A 17740-nucleotide genomic window follows, 5' to 3' on the forward strand; every position below is an offset into this window, starting at 1 on the left:
TGAAATAATAACATGGATGGTTACTTAATATTCTACTTTAAAACTGTTAAAGCTTGTCAAATAAATAGCATACTAAGAACTTAATGTGGGATAAGTGCTTTGTTGAAAGTGTACTCTTTTATCTATTACATGGAAAACTCCATCCCAATTTAGAATTAACATTGTGACTAGAAAGTCTGGGCAAAGTTATCTTCTCTGACTAACCACAGCTTTGCCTGTGGCATTAAATCCTCCTTGATCTTTTTCTTGGAGGAGGGTGCTTCGAGACAGGGTTTCTCAGTAGCTCTTTGGAGCCTGTTTTAGAACTCGAGTTGTAGACCAAGCTGATCCCAAACTCACAGAGATCTGCCTGTCTTTGCTTCCCAAGTGCTGGGATTAAAGGTGTGTGACACTATTCCTGGCTAAATTTTGAAATAATGGGCACAATGGGCACACCTTTTAGTACTATTAGAAGTATGTGTTTTAAAAGTGCTGTGTATCAAACACTTGTATTAAGCAGGTAGATACTCTATCATTTAGCTAAATCGCCTTTCCTAGCACTGGAACTTCATTATTTTGAGGAGCAGATTCATTCTCTGACACCACCCGATAATAGCATACCTCTGTTCAAATTATTTTCCTACAAAAGTATAGTATTTTTGAGATGAATATTAAGTCAAAAAAGTGTTATATATACAAAGGATATGTAGGAATTACAAATATAATTGAGGGTGCTGACCTGGGAGATAATTTTTGTCATGTTTCTAATGAAAGTTGATTGTTATAAACTTAATTTTACCAAAAAATAGTTGAAGTATTTGCATAACTAAAAGTTTTTTCCCCTTAAGTATGCAAGTACACTTACAGAAACAGGAAGGGCTGGTAATGAAAGGTCAGTTGGTAGAATGCTTGCCTAGCATACACAGAAGCTTTGAGTTTGGTTTCCCAGCAGTACATAATGTGCTTATGATCCCAGCCTTTAGAATTGGGAGACAGGAGAGAACACAGTCTAAGGTCATTTATGACTATAATGAAGTCAAGGCCGTGCTGAGATTCTTACTACCAAAATGAAAATAAAACTCACTGTAATATTTTTTCCACTTTTTTAATTGACATCAAAAATAATTTCAGTAATGTCTTAAGACTATCACAAATGTTAAGGTGTATTTTACCACCCTGTTTAAACTTTTGTTTTCATTTTAATAGACTGACTTCCTATTGGTAGTACTACGTGATGTCGTTCTAGCTTATCCTGAAGTCCGCATCGTTCTTATGTCTGCAACTATTGATACTACCATGTTCTGTGAATATTTCTTTAATTGCCCTATCATTGAAGTTTATGGAAGGACTTTCCCGGTTCAAGGTAAATTTTGTGTTGATGTGATAGGAAGAAAATCATGATTTGTGCTGGAGGTTTTACATTTTCTTAATTTAGAGGTCAGCGTGATAGTTTAAAAGACACCTATAACTCCCTTCAGTCCCAGGGGAATCCAACCTCCTCTCTGGTTTTTATCAAATGTCTTAGCATTTGGGGAACCTTGCTTGCCTGTGGTACTTTGTTTTCCAGAGTAAAATCAAATTTCATTCACTTTTTGAAAGTGGTTTCTATGCTTTTTAAAAATTTGAATCAACATAGAGCTCATAATTTTATTGAAATAACATTACACAATTCAATTGAGGAAATATGAAAATATGCTAAGAGCTTTAACATTTTGGTGAAGTGTGTTCGCATGAAATGACTAGCCATGCTTTGTTACTATATTTTTTAGTTCAGTAGTAAATTGTAGGTAACAGAAATGGGTCATTCAGTGTTTGTTGTATAAGCACAAAGACCTGAGTTTAAATACTTGCCCAGCACCCATCTAAAAAGCCAGTTACTGTAGCTTATGCTTGTAGCCCTGGAACTAAAATATGTTAGGAATGGGAGGTTCTACAGAACTTCCTGACCTATCAGTGAGCTCAGATTTTTTGAAAAGCAATTGAGAAAGATTCAAATGTATATACAATACACTATAAAAGGTTAACATACCAATGAAGTATAAGCTAATTTTATTTCTCAGGGTATGGGTTTTAAAGTTCAAATATTTGCTGTGTATCTGTACTTTGGAGCTTTATAAAGATTTTTGGAGGGTAAGAACCTAGTTTCTGCCGGGCGATGGTGGCGCACGCCTTTAATCCCAGTACTGGGGAGGCAGAGGCAGGCGGGTCTCTGTGAGTTCGAGACCAGCCTGGTCTACAGAGCTAGTTCCAGGACAGGCTCCAAAGCCACAGAGAAACCCTGTCTAGAAAAACAAAAAACAACAAAAAAAAAAGAACCTAGTTTCTTACAGATTGCAGTAAGAAATTGTGGACAATATTGTAGTGACTCTTAATTGCTGTAAAGAGACACCATGGGGGCTAGGAGAGATGGCTTGGAGGTTAAGAGCATTGCCTGTTCTTTCAGAGGTCCTGAGTTCAATTCCCAGCAACCCATGGTGGCTCACAACCATCTGTAATGGGATCTGGTGCCCTCTTCTGGCCTGCAGGCATACACACAGACAGAACATTGTGTACATAATAAAGAAATAAATAAATATTTAAAAAAGACACCATGACCAAGGAGAAAAAAGGTTTTGGGTTAGTCCATGATTAATATGGTGTCGACCACTGAGGAAGGCAAGCATGCCCTTGGGACAACAACTTGAGTTGATAGAATCATACCTATGCTTTTTAAAAAACTGATCATCTGAAATTTTGAAATAAATTCCTGCACAGTCCAATTGAGGAAATGCAATTACCCTAGGAGACTTAACAGTCTGTTGAAATGAATATTTATGCCACTGCACTTGTTAAAACTTTTATTTGTATTTTTTATTTGTGTTGTTCTGCCTGCACGCATGTCCATGTGATGGTGTCAGATGTCCTCAAACAGGAGTTGTAAGCTGCCACTTGGGTGCTGTGCACTTGAACCTGAGTCCTGGAAGAGCAGCCATCTCTCCAGTTCCATTCCACTACATTTTTAAAATCTCTCCTAATCTGCAGGCAGAAGTCAGTGATGGGCGCAGTTTGAGCAGAAAGTTAATGATGGTACTAGATTATACCTAAATCTCAAAATATAAATATACCCTGAATAGAAAAGTACGTGGTAATTAACAGATTTCCTTGTCAGTGCAATTTACTACTACTCAATATGTAGATTTGATAACAAATTTCGATCCTAAGGTGTGTAGTTCAGAGTGACTGGAGAGCATTATTTAATAGTGAATAAAATTGGTGGACATTAGTTTAGGTGATGGTGTGTGCACCTTTGGTTTGCAGTCTTGGTGGTCACTGACTGGTGAAGATACAGAAGACAGATTATAGAGACAATTCTTAACTTTTTTGAATTTCAGGCACATTATTGGTTAGCTATCTTCCAGTCTTCAGAGTAGGAGAGTATATACAGCTTCCAAGTGTATTTCCTTGAAAAATGTGTATAAAGGGGAAGCCCCAGCTGGTTTTGTAGAAATTTATGTAAGAATTACCTAAATTTTTGTCTAGAGTTCAAGGGAGACATGTTTAGTTTACATTGTTGAAGTTTAATTATGAAAATTCACTGTTGGATTTTATAGTAGTTGAGAAAACTCTGGTTGAGCGGTTTGAATTACAGATTAGGTAATGAAAATCATTTTACGGATGTACCATTTTGGAAATTATCAAGTGCATAACTCATGTGATTATCCTTGCCAGAATATTTTCTAGAAGATTGCATTCAGATGACCCAATTCGTTCCCCCTCCAAAGGACAAAAAGAAGAAAGATAAGGAAGATGATGGTGGTGAAGATGATGATGTAAGTAGATTTCTTTACACACATTCAGGAAGGAGAAATTTTCATTGTGAGTGTTTGATGGAGAAGAAAATAAGTGGTTAAAGCATAGCATGAATTAAATTGGCATTGCAAAGTCCTTTAAAATCATTTTTAATGTCTATTATTAGGTTAATGACTTAATCCAAATAATTTCAGGTTCAGTGCCAAGAGACTTCTAAGACTACACAGGTTAAGTAGTTTATGGCATAAAAGTCTTAAAAGGATTTCTATAAAGTTCTGGGACTGTTTGTAGTTGAATTCTCTATATCCCAAGAAAGTAATAGGAAATTCAGTTTATCATAGGTTCTATATATAAAATACATATTCATGGATATCAGTCGTATAAGTGCTTCCAGAGATGTCGGGGCAGGTGTGCTTTCTTGCAGGTCAAATTGCAGATAAGTCCCTGATGTAGGTGATGAGAAATGAATATGGAAATGCCCTTTACTGCTGACCTTCTTTCTACCTTAGAAGTTGGTCAATCTCTGTTTTTAGAGACAAGGTTTCTCTGTAACAGCCTGACTGAAACAGTTTGCTTCCCCAGTGCTAGAGTTCACAGTGTGTTTTCCCAACCAAGCATAAATCAAATATGCCAGGCCTTCCTTTGAGCCACTAACCAGGTACCAAACAATGAGATGGAAACTTAATAAATATTCATTACGAATGCTTGTCTTTGTGCTTGTTTCTAGCTAGCTCTTAATAACTTACCTATTTTTCTCCATCTATGGTTTGCGTTGTGTCTTTTCTTCTGTATGTCTTATTCCCTCTGGTTGACTGGCTACTGCCTAACTGGTTGGCCACTGACTGACTGACTGGCTGGCTAACTTGCTTGCTTCAGGAGTCCTTTCCTTGTTCTCTTTTTCTATTTATTTTCTGCCTAGCATCCAGGCTTATTCTCCTGCCTAGCCATTGGCTGTTCAGTTGCCTTAAGATGAAACATTATCATTAAACAAATGCCATATGAATAAATAAAGGCAACATATCTTTACACAGTTGAAGTAGTATTCCAAAGTACTTGTTTCATAATGAAAGTATTACTATCTACCCTAGGGTTAAACAGTATTGTTAAATGTTACTTGCTTAGATAAAATAAACCCAAGAGAATTGAACTGTTAATTATGCGTGACAAATCCCGTTTTCTTGCAGGCAAATTGCAATCTAATATGTGCTGATGAATATGGTCCAGAAACAAAATTGAGCATGTCTCAGTTGAATGAAAAGGAAACTCCTTTTGAACTCATTGAAGCTCTCCTTAAGTACATCGAAACCCTCAATGTTCCAGGGGCTGTGTTGGTCTTCTTGCCTGGCTGGAATTTGATATATACTATGCAGAAGCATTTGGAAAATAATTCACATTTTGGTATGACTGAGTTCTCTTGTTTTAGATTTACGATGAATATGTTTACTTTTATACTAGCTTGTATGTTGCTGTGTTTAATGAAGGTATGTGTAATGAAGAACAATGTTTTAACTTGCTCTTTTAGTTCTTATCCTTTTTGTATTGTAGGAAGTCACCGGTATCAGATTCTACCTCTGCATTCTCAGATCCCTCGGGAGGAACAGCGCAAAGTGTTTGATCCAGTTCCAGATGGAGTGACCAAAGTAAGGAGGGAATTACAGTGAGGTCAGATGTGAAAGAGATGTTAAATATTAATAAATGTTTGAATGCCTCTTGGAAAATGAACAAATATCAAAATCTAAATAGAAAAAGGTCTTCCAGTCTAACCTTGATAGACCCCCCCCACCCCCTTCTTATTCCTGTTGCTGTAATTCCTCTTTTACTACGGGTTAAATGATTCTGGTCATTTGTGTGTTCATAAGTGGAATATTTTCTATAGTATAATTTTTTTGTATTTTTTGCAGGTTATTTTGTCCACAAATATTGCTGAGACAAGCATCACCATAAATGATGTTGTTTATGTCATTGACTCCTGCAAGTAAGTTCCAGGGAATCTTTTTTTTTACTGTTAGCAACTGCCAAACTTTATCATATAACCTTTTGTGTAATTTTTCAATTTACTGAAATTTTTTTTATGGTTTATTAAACTTTATGTGCATTGGTGTGAAGGTGTCAGATGCCCTGGAACTGGATCTTCTGACAGTTATGAGCTGCCATGTGGTGCTGGGAATTGAACCCGGGTCCTCTGGAAGAGCAGTCAGTGCTCTCAACCACTGAGCCATCTCTCCAGCCCCCTGTATTATTATTATTATTATTATTATTATTTATGTGTATCAGTCTTATCTTTGCTTACATGCCTGCACTAATTGTGTGCCTGGAGGCCTTGGAGGCTAGAAGAATGTATAAGCTACCCGAGAACTAGAATTAAAGATGTTGTGAGCTGCCATGGGGCGCTGCTGGGAATTGAAACTTGGGTCTTATGTAAGATAGTCACTGAGCCATCTTTATAATTATTTCTTCTGAAGTGTTTGTGTTGCCTATGCTCACCTCTAGACTTAAGATTTTTCTTACTATGTAATGGGGTTTGTATCATTGCTGTGTACCATAACACTTAGTTTTTAACTTCATTGTCAAATTCTATACTTTGAGACCCAATGTGTTTGTATGTCTTAGATGTAGTTGAAGAGTACAGACTAACCATATTTAGTAGACAACAAAAATTTACCACTAATATCTTATTTCGTGTCATATAGTTTGTTATTTGTTTTTGAGTATTCTGTTGTTTAGGGATGACATGCAGTGACCATACTTTAAGCCAAGTATCCTGTAAGCAGTCATTCACTCTCTGGATCAAACCTATCTATCATATCTTTGAAGAAGCACGAATATGTCCTCTCACCTTTGGTTAAGGTGTAATGGACCCATTTATTTAGTTTCCCACATTACTCAGAGTGACAGTCTCACTCCTTTAAGAATTTAGTGAACTCCAGACTGGTGGTTTAAAATTTATGTGAGTTGAGTCATGGTGTTGTCTATAGGTAAAGTCAGTTTGTGCACTTTAGTTGAGGACAATAAAGCCTGGTTAAAAAGCTGGCATTATTATTGCACATATATCTTTCTAAGTAGATATATTTATCAGTCATTCTGTTTTTTTTTTTTTTGAGTGTGTATGTTCACACTCATGCATACAACTGTGTAAGCCTGAGGCAACTTCATCTATGCACACACCTTATTCTGAGATAAGGTTTGTCCTTGAGCTCGGGAACACACTGGCAGACCAGAGAATTTCTAGAATCTATTATCTCCACATCAAGGATGTTATAATTTTGCTTAGGGTATGTGGTGCATATAATGTTGATGTATCTTTGAATAGATTGGTAGCTAAGAATATAAAGTCATTGATTCCTTCCTTACTTGTTTTGTCTTCAATAACTACCTTTTCTTGTTTAGACAAAAAGTGAAACTGTTTACTGCTCATAACAACATGACCAACTATGCTACTGTGTGGGCATCAAAAACAAACCTTGAACAGAGGAAAGGGAGAGCTGGCCGAGTGCGACCTGGGTTCTGCTTTCACCTGTGTAGTCGAGCTCGTTTTGACAGGTAAAGTCTCTTTTTAATTTGACATTGGTTGTATATTGAAGTAAGTGAAGATCATGGAGAAAATTCTTAGCATTTCTTACTAAGCTGTCTTGTCCAATGAGATCAGTTTTAAAATAAGAACCTTTTTAAATCTTGTGTGTGTGTGTTTGTGTGTATACATATATATGCAGTTCTTCCAACCATCAGTGTGCTTCATATATTTAAACTAAATGGGATTATAGTGAGACTATGAAAAGAAATTTAGAGGTTGCTAGTGTTGTTTAACAAAAAGATTTGTGGATATTAATTCCATTTCTTTATCAGTTTGGAATTACAGATTATACAGGGATAGCTAGTTTTTTGTTAGCCATGTCTTAAAATTTTAGGTTTTGGTCCATTGACTTAAGACAGATTAACCTTGCTGGCCTTGAACTTGAGGGTGTACCTGACTTTATCACCAAGTGCTGAGATTAAAGACCTGTCACCCATATTCAGCAGTAGAGTAGTTCTTATTTTTATCATATTACCTGAAACATTGGATATTAAAGATGAAAAATACAGATATTTAGAGTTCTGGCTTTATGTGTAATTAGGACAGACAGTAAGCAATGTTCTAGAAAAAAATTAGTTAACTGTTTTACCAGCAATTATAAATGTACATTTAGATCAACATAGAGCTGCAACATTTAGATATGGAGTTCTTTCAAAAGTATTAGATTTTCGAAGTGGTAGCATTGACTTTTTCATGCTCCTTCACTTAGTTGAAAGGGCATGGCTTTGAGAGTAAAGACAGAAACCAGTTTATAAGTCTACTCTGTAAGGCATGGCTGTAATGCATAGGAAAAATTGTGGTAATTATAAAACGATGAGGAGAAAGGAACAATACCATATACTATTGTTTTTATGCAGATATTGTTGGATTTTCATTGCACACATAGGTGAGGCTTACTTTTTTTCTGCTCCTGTAAATTTTAGACTGGAAACTCACATGACACCAGAGATGTTTAGAACACCTTTGCATGAAATTGCTTTGAGCATAAAACTTCTGCGTCTAGGTGGAATTGGCCAGTTTCTTGCAAAGGCAATTGAACCTCCACCTTTGGATGCTGTGATTGAAGCAGAGCATACGCTTAGAGGTAAATGCTGATATTTTATGCTATCCGTCCTTAGGTAGCAAGTTCCACTTAACAAGTGTGTCAAATGAAGATAGACTTGGTAAAGCTGTGTTAGTAAAGGCTTCTTAGCATAACAATTTCGTTGAGCTTGAAGGCTGAAGGAGAATAAATGGGTCTCGATTAGAAAGCATATAAGGTATATATAGAATGCTACATCTTAAGAATCAGTACGTGCATTATTCCTTGACTTGTATTTAATATTAGCATGTATGTCTTAGAGTCTTTTTTCATCCCACATCTCAGATCTGTTAAAAAAGTAGTGTAATGAAAAGTGAAGGCATTGAAGCCAGAAGTGCTCTGTATTGAATTTGGAATTTTGTACTCACTGGTAACCCAGATTCAATTTTTTTCTTTTCTTTTTTTTTTGATTTTCGAGACAGTGTTTCTCTGTAGCTTTTGTCCTGGAACTAGCTCTTTTAGACCAGGCTGGCCTCGAACTCACAGAGATCCGCCTGTCTCTGCCTCCCAACTGCTGGGATTAAAGGCGTGGGCCTCCACCGCCCGGCTTCAATTTCTTTTTTATGGGTTATGTGGATATTTAATGCTGTTATTATTTTATTGACTAACTTTGGGCTATAGACCATCCACATTTGCCCAAAACCTGTTTGAGTAAAAGGAACTATAAATAGTGTCTTGTATTTAGTATACCAGAATTCTTTTTTTTTTTTTTCATGTTTTTTGACTGAATCATTTGCTCCTGCTTTATACTTGACTCTTGCATGGACATATAATGAAGTATGTACATTTATTGGCATTATCACTCATGAATAAGTATCTTCCCACAGAACTTGATGCTTTAGATGCCAATGATGAGTTGACTCCTCTGGGACGAATCCTGGCTAAACTCCCCATTGAGCCTCGTTTTGGAAAAATGATGATAATGGGGTGTATTTTCTAGTAAGTTTGTTTTCTTGTTTGTAATTGAGATGGGATGGCTTTCATAAATGGAGGTGGTCTGTCTAGAAAAAAATTACGGGGGAAATGTTGTTTTCAGGCCAGTTAGGTTCAGTACTTGTAAGTAGTATCCTCTCCAACAAAGGTTTCTTTCTGTTCATATTTGAAAGCCTTTCTGGCATAAAGATTGTGCTTCACTGTTAACTTTTATTTTCCCAGTGTGGGAGATGCTGTCTGTACCATCTCAGCTGCTACCTGCTTTCCAGAGCCCTTTATCAGTGAAGGAAAACGCCTGGGCTATATTCACCGGAATTTTGCTGGAAACAGATTTTCTGATCATGTGGCTCTTTTATCAGTATTCCAAGCCTGGGATGATGCTAGGTATGGAGTTAAAGGCAATTGCTTCAGGAACTACGTAACTGTCTGAGTTCATAGTCCTGCATGCAAACTTGCTGAGCTTTTTGAGAACGAATGCTTTTTCATTTTGTTTTAGGATGAGCGGAGAAGAAGCAGAAATACGTTTTTGCGAGCAAAAGAGACTCAATATGGCTACACTAAGAATGACTTGGGAAGCCAAAGTACAACTTAAAGAGATTCTGATTAACTCTGGCTTTCCAGAAGGTAAGATGTCTCTCATTTGTCAGCTGATAATTGTGGCTCATGTTGGTAAGTTCAGAATCCAGGAAGCTAAAGCCAGAGTAGACTCATTGAGAATTCAAGGATTGACTGCTTAAACTAGTGATTGCCTAACATCCTTTCTCAATTGCAGGAGAAAGCTTCCTCTTGCAAAATATTCTTTGTGAACTCTTGTCTTAAGCTAACATGTATATTGACAGCAGAGTACTCGTAATAGTCTCAGCTGTTTCTTTTTTTTGGGGGGGGGGGGGGTTCGAGACAGGGTTTCTCTGTGGTTTTGGAGCCTGTCTTGGAACTAGCTCTTGTAGACCAGGCTGGTCTCGAACTCACAGAGATCCGCCTGCCTCTGCCTCCCGAGTGCTGGGATTAAAGGCGTGGGCCACCACCACCGGGCTTCTCAGCTGTTTCTTGAAACATAATATCTAATTCTGTGATGCAACACTAATCCAACTTTCCATTTCCCTATAGTTGAGTTTGTCTTTTCTAAGTAGATTAAACTTTGTGAGCTGAGAAGATTAATGAAAAATAGAATGTTTGTTAGCACCAGGAAGTAGAATTTTAAAGGGTTATGAATTGAATTCTTTCTAAACTGACACTGTGAAAATCAAAGGGAGAAAATATTTTTATATATTAGAACCTAAAAATAATATAGGTGAAGCTACTATTCAGCTTTTTATAGCAAGTAGAATTAACATTGTTTAGGCTGTGCGGTGGCGGTGCATACCTTTAATACCAGCACTTGGGAGGCAGAGGCAGGCGGATCTCTTGAGTTTGAAGCCAGCCAGGTATACAAGAGCTAGTTCCAGGAAAGGCTCCAAAGCTAGAGAAACCCTATCTTAAAAAAAATTCAAAACAAGAAAGAAAACAGCATTTAAATGATTTTGGTACATTCAATTACATGTAGTAGAAATGATTTTTATATAGCACATTGCTGTTTGTTTTCCGTTCTATGATAAAAGTACTGCTAGAGTGTATCTTGGCTGAAAATAGCCTTCATTGCACTGACTTTTAGATTGTCCTTTTCATCTTCTGCTAGTAATAAGGATGGATACCTTTGATTACAGAATCTTATCACAAAAGCTCCTTCAAATAGTTGTCAGGGCGCTTAGCAGAGTCATACTATTACCTCATTTTTAACAATCATTTCTTTAAATTCTTTTTAACAGATTGTTTGTTGACACAAGTGTTTACTAACACTGGACCAGATAATAATTTGGATGTCGTTATCTCTCTGCTGGCCTTCGGTGTATACCCCAACGTATGCTATCATAAAGAAAAGAGAAAGATTCTTACCACTGAAGGGCGTAATGCCCTTATCCACAAATCATCTGTGAACTGCCCTTTTAGCAGCCAAGACATGAAGTACCCATCTCCCTTCTTTGTTTTTGGTGAAAAGGTAAGGTTAGGAAAGTCTGAAGGATCAGTTTTCTATTCATGCCATAGCTAATTACCTGTCAGTGTGTAACATTTGGCCTTTTTTTTTATCTGCAGATTCGAACCCGAGCCATCTCTGCTAAAGGAATGACCTTAGTCACCCCCTTACAGTTACTTCTGTTTGCCTCCAAGAAAGTCCAGTCTGATGGACAGATCATATTTATAGATGACTGGTATGTGCTTTCAGGTGACTCCAAACTGAATTTTTAGAATTGAGAATTTTTAGAATTCAATTTTTATTTTGAAACAAGACAAGATTTCTTTCATGTGTGTTTATTTTATATTTTATTTTCTTGGAGTTGTAAATCTTTCTGATTCAGTTATAGGATTGGTCATTTTTTAGTTGTTTTATATGGTTATTGCTGATTATTCATTCTTTCATATAGCCTTGGAAAATGTCTAATTCTAATAAAATAAGCAGTTAAATTTATGCCACATGGGAGGCAAATTTATTAACCTTAAATAGTCATCTGTCTCTCTGTGTATGTCTTGTTTCCCTTAGGATCAGACTGCAAATATCACATGAAGCTGCAGCATGCATCACAGCCCTCCGGGCCGCCATGGAAGCTCTGGTTGTTGAAGTGTCCAAACAACCAAATATCATCAGCCAATTGGACCCTGTAAATGAACATATGCTGAACACAATCCGTCAGATTTCTAGGCCTTCAGCTGCTGGTATCAACCTTATGATTGGAAGTGTACGGTGAGTACTTAATGAAATTTTTGTGTGTAAAGCTTTTGCAGAATTATTAAAGTTAGTTGGTAAAGTTCTTGCCACTTAGGTTAAAATTATAAATAAACATTAAATATGGAATTTGGTGTGACACAGAACAAAAGATTTCCTTTTGCTTTTCTTAATCTGTGTGCACAATATCGCCACATACTAAATAAAACGCAGAAGAGTAGAATGTATCGAGTGTTATAAGCTAGATGATACACTTTCCGTAATACTGTGTTGATATTTCAGATACAGTATAATTACTTCTTCCTCAAGTAGAAAGATAGGTATTTAATAGAAACTGTTTTAAGAAATATGAAATTTCTCCTTATAAAATACTTGTATTTTCTTAGTGCCCCCTACATTGATAACATATTTGTGTACAGTGGATGCTTACGTTTTTCATTTAGGCTTACTAGTTTTTAGTATTTTATTGAGTTTAATTATTGTAGTTGTAGACATACTGATTATTAGTCTGCTTAACATTCTTTAAAGCATGGCTTCAATGTCATCCTGCTAAATTAACTATTATAATAGTATACAAATATGCAGAAAGTCCTTTGTATTTTTATCAAGTTATTTGCTTCTAATTTCAATATAGCTGAAGTGTTAATTCTGGTCTCTTTAATTTAGTGTGCACAGCTCTGGGTTCATTCCCTTTTACCACACGTATACCTAAAGAGGTTTGTTGTTTTCTTGCTTTTCCTAGGTATGGCGATGGTCCTCGCCCTCCCAAGATGGCCCGATACGATAATGGAAGTGGATTCAGAAGAGGATATGGTGGAGGAGGATATGGTGGGGGAGGATATGGTGGTGGCTATGGTGGAGGAGGCTTTGGAGGCGGCTTTGGAAGTGGTGGGGGAGGCTTCGGAGGTGGCTTCAACAGTGGCGGGGGTGGCTTCGGTAGTGGTGGGGGAGGCTTTGGCAGTGGTGGAGGTGGCTTTGGTGGTGGCGGAGGAGGAGGCTTTGGTGGTGGGGGAGGTGGTTTTGGTGGTGGCAGAGGCGGCAACTTTGGGGGTAGTGGAGGCTTTGGAAGCGGTGGGGGAGGCTATGGTGGAGGAGGTGGGGGCTATGGAGGTGGTGGTAGTGGTGGGGGCTATGGAGGAGGCAGTGGAGGCTATGGAGGTGGTGGGGGAGGTTATGGTGGTGGAGAAGGTTACAATATTAGCCCCAACTCCTACCGTGGAAATTATGGCGGAGGTGGTGGTGGCGGCGGATATAGAGGAGGTTCCCAAGGGGGCTACAGAAACAACTTCGGTGGAGACTACAGAGGATCTAGTGGCGATTACCGTGGATCTGGTGGGGGCTACAGAGGATCTGGGGGATTCCAGCGAAGGGGTGGCTATGGAGGTGGTTATTTTGGACAAGGAAGAGGAGGAGGAGGAGGGGGTGGTGGTGGTGGTGGTGGTTATTAAGGCTTGTGTCAGCCTATGCAGACAATTTAAAAATGCATGCTATGTGTTTTTCCAAGATGTTTATTTGCACCCAAAAAGCAAACCCATTTTCCACTTAATCTGTAGCTTATTGTAGTTTCAAGCAAGGAAGAATGTAGACTAGTGATTTTTGTTTATATTATGTAATGTAAAATATGACCTATTATAACAGGTATCATACCATACAGTTTGTATTTTTTCTTCAAGGGATAAAGGTTTGCCTTTTAACTTAACATTTTCTTGGTTTTCATTTAATAGAAAATAAAGTATTACACTGAAAATTGGCTGTGTTCTTTTTTTTAAGAGTTTGAGCGCCCCCACCTCCTTTTTAGGCATGTCAGCATCTCCAGGAACTAACTGGTTTGCCTCTGTTTCCCAAGTGGTGGGGTTAAAGGTTGTATACCACACGTTATTGACTTCACTTCTGCACTTCAAGCACTTTTGTAACTTGTTGAAACATTTGACCTTAGCTGAAACACTGTCTTTGAAAAAAACCAAGGCCAGCATTTTCTGTTTTTTGTTTGTTTGTTTGTTTGTTTTTGTTTTGTTTTGTTTTGTTTTTTCAAGACAGGGTTTCTCTGTGTTGCTTTGGAGCCTGTCCTGGAACTAGTTCTTGTAGACCAGGCTGGCCTTTAACTCACAGAGATCCACCTGCCTGCGCCGCCACCGCCCGGCTGTTTAGTTCTTTCAAATTAGTTCTTTTTTTTTTTTAAGATTTATTTATTATGTATACAATATTCTGCCTTGATGTATGCCCGCACACCAGAGGAGGGCAACAGATCTCAGTACAGATGGTTGTGAGCCACCATGTGGTTGCTGGGAATTGAACTCTGGACCTCTGGAAGAGCATCCAGTGCTCTTAACCTCTGACCTATCTCTCCAGCCCTCAAATTAGTTCTTGAGGGGTTTGAGGGGGTAGGGTAGTATAAGCTATAGTAATCTTAAACAAATGTTTTATCTAGTCAATAAAAAAGGGTTGGTGAGCTTTGCAATGCATTACTTAGTATTTAAGAGTAGAAAAGAATTTAGTTTTTTCTAACATCAAAGGATGTAAAGCTAGAGGTGTCTTTAATACCTTACATTTTTCTAGTTATCTACTAGATTTCTGGGGAAAAAGGAATCCTGGAAATCTAACCCAGGGCCTAATGCTTGCTAAGTCTCTCAGGTCCCCCAGGAAGGTTCCAATATTGGAGGTAAATCACACAATACAGCAGGGTCCAAATTGAAGGACTGCTAACCACCATCTTGGGTGGATTGATTGGGCACGCTTTTTGAAAATCTTTATGCATCCTCTGGTTTTATGATATTAAGGCATGTTTTCCCAATGAGCTACTTTCCTGTCACAGCATAGGTGCTTTTAGATTCTTCAGTCTGTTACAATTTGTCATCTCCGATTTGCCATTTCCATGTGTATGGACACAGGGTTTAGCTGTTTACTTGCATGTTTGAGCTAGTCAGAACTCATCTGTTCTGGCTGTTCTTGTTCATAAAACATCTTAATTGGTCCTGCACCCAATACAATACATTCTCCATAGTACAGCTAATGCCACTTTTCCTTAAATTTTAGTGTTTTTTTTTTTTCTTGAGCTATGTTTTTCTCTGCTCCTCTCCATGTTACTTCCCTCTTCAACCTTCTCCCAAGGTCCCCAGTGCACCCAATTTACTCAGGAGATCTTGTCTTTTTCTACTTTCCTTGTAGATTAGATCCATATGTCTCATTGTTGTCTAGGTTCTCTGGGATTATGACTTCTGGGCTAGTTTTCTTTGTGTTTAAAAACCACTTATGAGTGAGTACATACGATAATTGTCTTTCTGGGTTACCTCAATGTTTTCTAGCTCCATCCATTTGGGAAATTCAAGATGTTATTTTTTTCTTCTGTCTAGTACTCCATTGTGTAAATGTACCACATTTTCCTTACCCATTCTTCGGTTGAGGGGTATTTAGGTTTCCAGGTTCTGGCTATGACAAACAAAGCTTCTGTGAACATAGTTGAGCACATGTCTTTGTGGCAGGGTTTAGCATCCTTTGGATATATACCCAAAAGTGGTATTGCTGTGTTTTGAAGGTTGTTTCATATTTGGAGGTTACATACAGTTGATGTGTTGGCTGTTGCCCAAAGCAGTGATCTTTTTTTCACTTGAGAATGAAGTACCAATTAGAGCAAGCAGTTTCAATAGTGGATGGCCTCACTTTTTTGAGACAAGGTTTTCAAACAGTCGTGGAACTCTCCATAGATCAAGCTGGCCTTGAACTGAGATCTGCCCATTTCTGCCTCCTGAATGCTGTGATCAAAAGTGCATCCCACCACCTAGCTCCTCATTGTACTTCTATGTATGGTATTTTGGCAGTTACCACCCTACTGGAAAAAGTGAAAGTATTAAACACCAGTTTCAGGAAGTTGTGTTTGAAAAGTAGGCTGGGTGGGGAGTGTGAAAGCTACCAGTGAAGCTGCACTTAAGATCTGTGCAAGAGGAAGTGAAGGGTTCCCTTCAGATCTGTTCAGATGGCAGGTAGCCAAACAAACATAGAAGTCAGAATATAAAGGATGCCAGAAGTGGGTTAAAGTTAATAAAATTGTATTTGACAAAGTTGAGGTCAATTACTGTTAAGACAAAAAAACGCAAGGATGGGTCTGTATGCCTTTAACATGGCTTTTACTAGATTATATCAAGACTGGTGGCTTTACTGAGTCAGCCCATTTTGTCAGACTTTAGTGATTTGGCAGGATTTAGCTGTTGTGTGGAAGACTCATACAGGGAAGCCTATCGCAGTGAATGATTGTGTCCAAGACCGACTAATGAACTATGATTTTGTTACTTTTTGTTGTATGCTCACCCAAGAGTATATGTTTGTAGGGGACCTCCAAAGTTGGAATGGGCACTGGACCCAGCCATTGAGTTCCCTCACCAACACATTAAAAGTCTGGATGAGGTTGCAAACAACTGGAGAGAATTGAGGTCATCTTTTAAGTTAGAATCTACAAAGGATTTGGGGGGGGGGGTGCATTGGTGTTTCTGTTGCTGTGGAAACTGGCCCAAAGCAACTTGGGGTTGAAGGGTTATGAAGGAAGTCAGTAAGGACTGAAGCATAAGTCCTGAAGAAAGCTGCTTACTGGCATGCTCAGTGTTTTCCTATACCATCTGGGACCCCCTGCCTGGGAGTGACATCATCCATAATGGGCTAGGCCCTCCTACACCAATCATTAGCCAAAATGCTCCACAGGCTTGCTACCTTGCAAAAAGATTTTCTTTATTGAGGTTCAAGTTGACAAAACACTGGCCAGCACAAGGAATAATGTGACAAAATGGTAGAATGTATGCTTAGTATATGTAATGCTTAGGTCTTTGATAAACACAAATGTTCATCAAATTTATCTAAATTTAGACTCCCAGTGACTGAGAAAAAATTGTTGATGGGGAATCTTAGTCAACCAATTATCTTTAAGAGGTAAGACCAATTTAGGGCGTGGGCTTTCTGGGGACCTGGAGAAAAACCAGGCAGCCCAAGGTTTATGCTCTCTGGTTCCTGCTCTGTACTGCTGAGCTTGGACTTCTCGTTCTCATTTTGTGAGTTTCTCCCTTATAATAGTAATAAACAACTTGTTCTATATTTTAATTAGCTTGGTTTTTTTCTCGATCTGAAATAATTCAGCAGATTATCGACAAAACAATGGTCCATCAAATAGTCCTCGTCCTCAGAACTATCAGTACATATTCTCTTAAATGCAAGGTTCAATGTGATTTAGGTTAAGGTCCCTGAGATCATTCTTGGTTATTCAGGTGAGCCTAATCTAGCCAAAATGGTTGGAAAAGGAAAAATGGAATGTAGCCCAGGCTGGCCTCAAACACTTCCTGTAGCACTAGCTGACCTTGACTGTCCTGATTGTCCTATTTTCATATCCCTCGTACTTGGATTATAGGCACACACTACCATGCAGGTTTGTGGTGCTAGTGCTAGAACCCAGGGCTTTATGCCTGTTAGGCCAGCACTTTACCTACTGAAGTACATCCCCAACCCTCAGCTACACTTGTAGCTAAGAGTAAATTCTATGGCACAACTCAACTTAATGAAGCTACAGTATCTTAGAAAATACATTAAAACGAATAATTCAATGAAAGCATTTAAATGTTTTAATCTTTGAATTTAAACTACAATTTCTGTG

General features: G+C 38.1%; 1 protein-coding gene across 2 annotated transcripts in view; it reads left to right on the forward strand.

Moving 5' to 3' along the window:
• The window catches only part of Dhx9 (DExH-box helicase 9), a 36756-nt gene extending 22898 nt beyond the window's left edge, over nucleotides 1-13858 (forward strand). For both annotated transcript variants that reach the window (XM_041663038.1, XM_041663039.1), the window contains exons 15-28: nucleotides 1186-1342; nucleotides 3688-3788; nucleotides 4953-5166; nucleotides 5314-5408; nucleotides 5670-5743; nucleotides 7156-7308; nucleotides 8263-8423; nucleotides 9248-9359; nucleotides 9576-9737; nucleotides 9850-9977; nucleotides 11159-11388; nucleotides 11484-11599; nucleotides 11929-12129; nucleotides 12854-13858. In XM_041663038.1, the coding sequence (XP_041518972.1) occupies nucleotides 1186-1342; nucleotides 3688-3788; nucleotides 4953-5166; nucleotides 5314-5408; nucleotides 5670-5743; nucleotides 7156-7308; nucleotides 8263-8423; nucleotides 9248-9359; nucleotides 9576-9737; nucleotides 9850-9977; nucleotides 11159-11388; nucleotides 11484-11599; nucleotides 11929-12129; nucleotides 12854-13559 (2610 nt within the window). In that variant the 3' untranslated portion in view covers nucleotides 13560-13858. The remainder of the gene's footprint in view (nucleotides 1-1185; nucleotides 1343-3687; nucleotides 3789-4952; nucleotides 5167-5313; nucleotides 5409-5669; nucleotides 5744-7155; nucleotides 7309-8262; nucleotides 8424-9247; nucleotides 9360-9575; nucleotides 9738-9849; nucleotides 9978-11158; nucleotides 11389-11483; nucleotides 11600-11928; nucleotides 12130-12853) is intronic.
• The last annotated feature ends 3882 nt before the right edge of the window (nucleotides 13859-17740 follow it).

This window comes from Microtus oregoni, unplaced genomic scaffold (genome assembly GCF_018167655.1).
Source record: "Microtus oregoni isolate MIOR12 unplaced genomic scaffold, Mior012 000013F_ref0000133, whole genome shotgun sequence".
Classification (NCBI taxonomy): Eukaryota; Metazoa; Chordata; class Mammalia; order Rodentia; family Cricetidae; genus Microtus; species Microtus oregoni.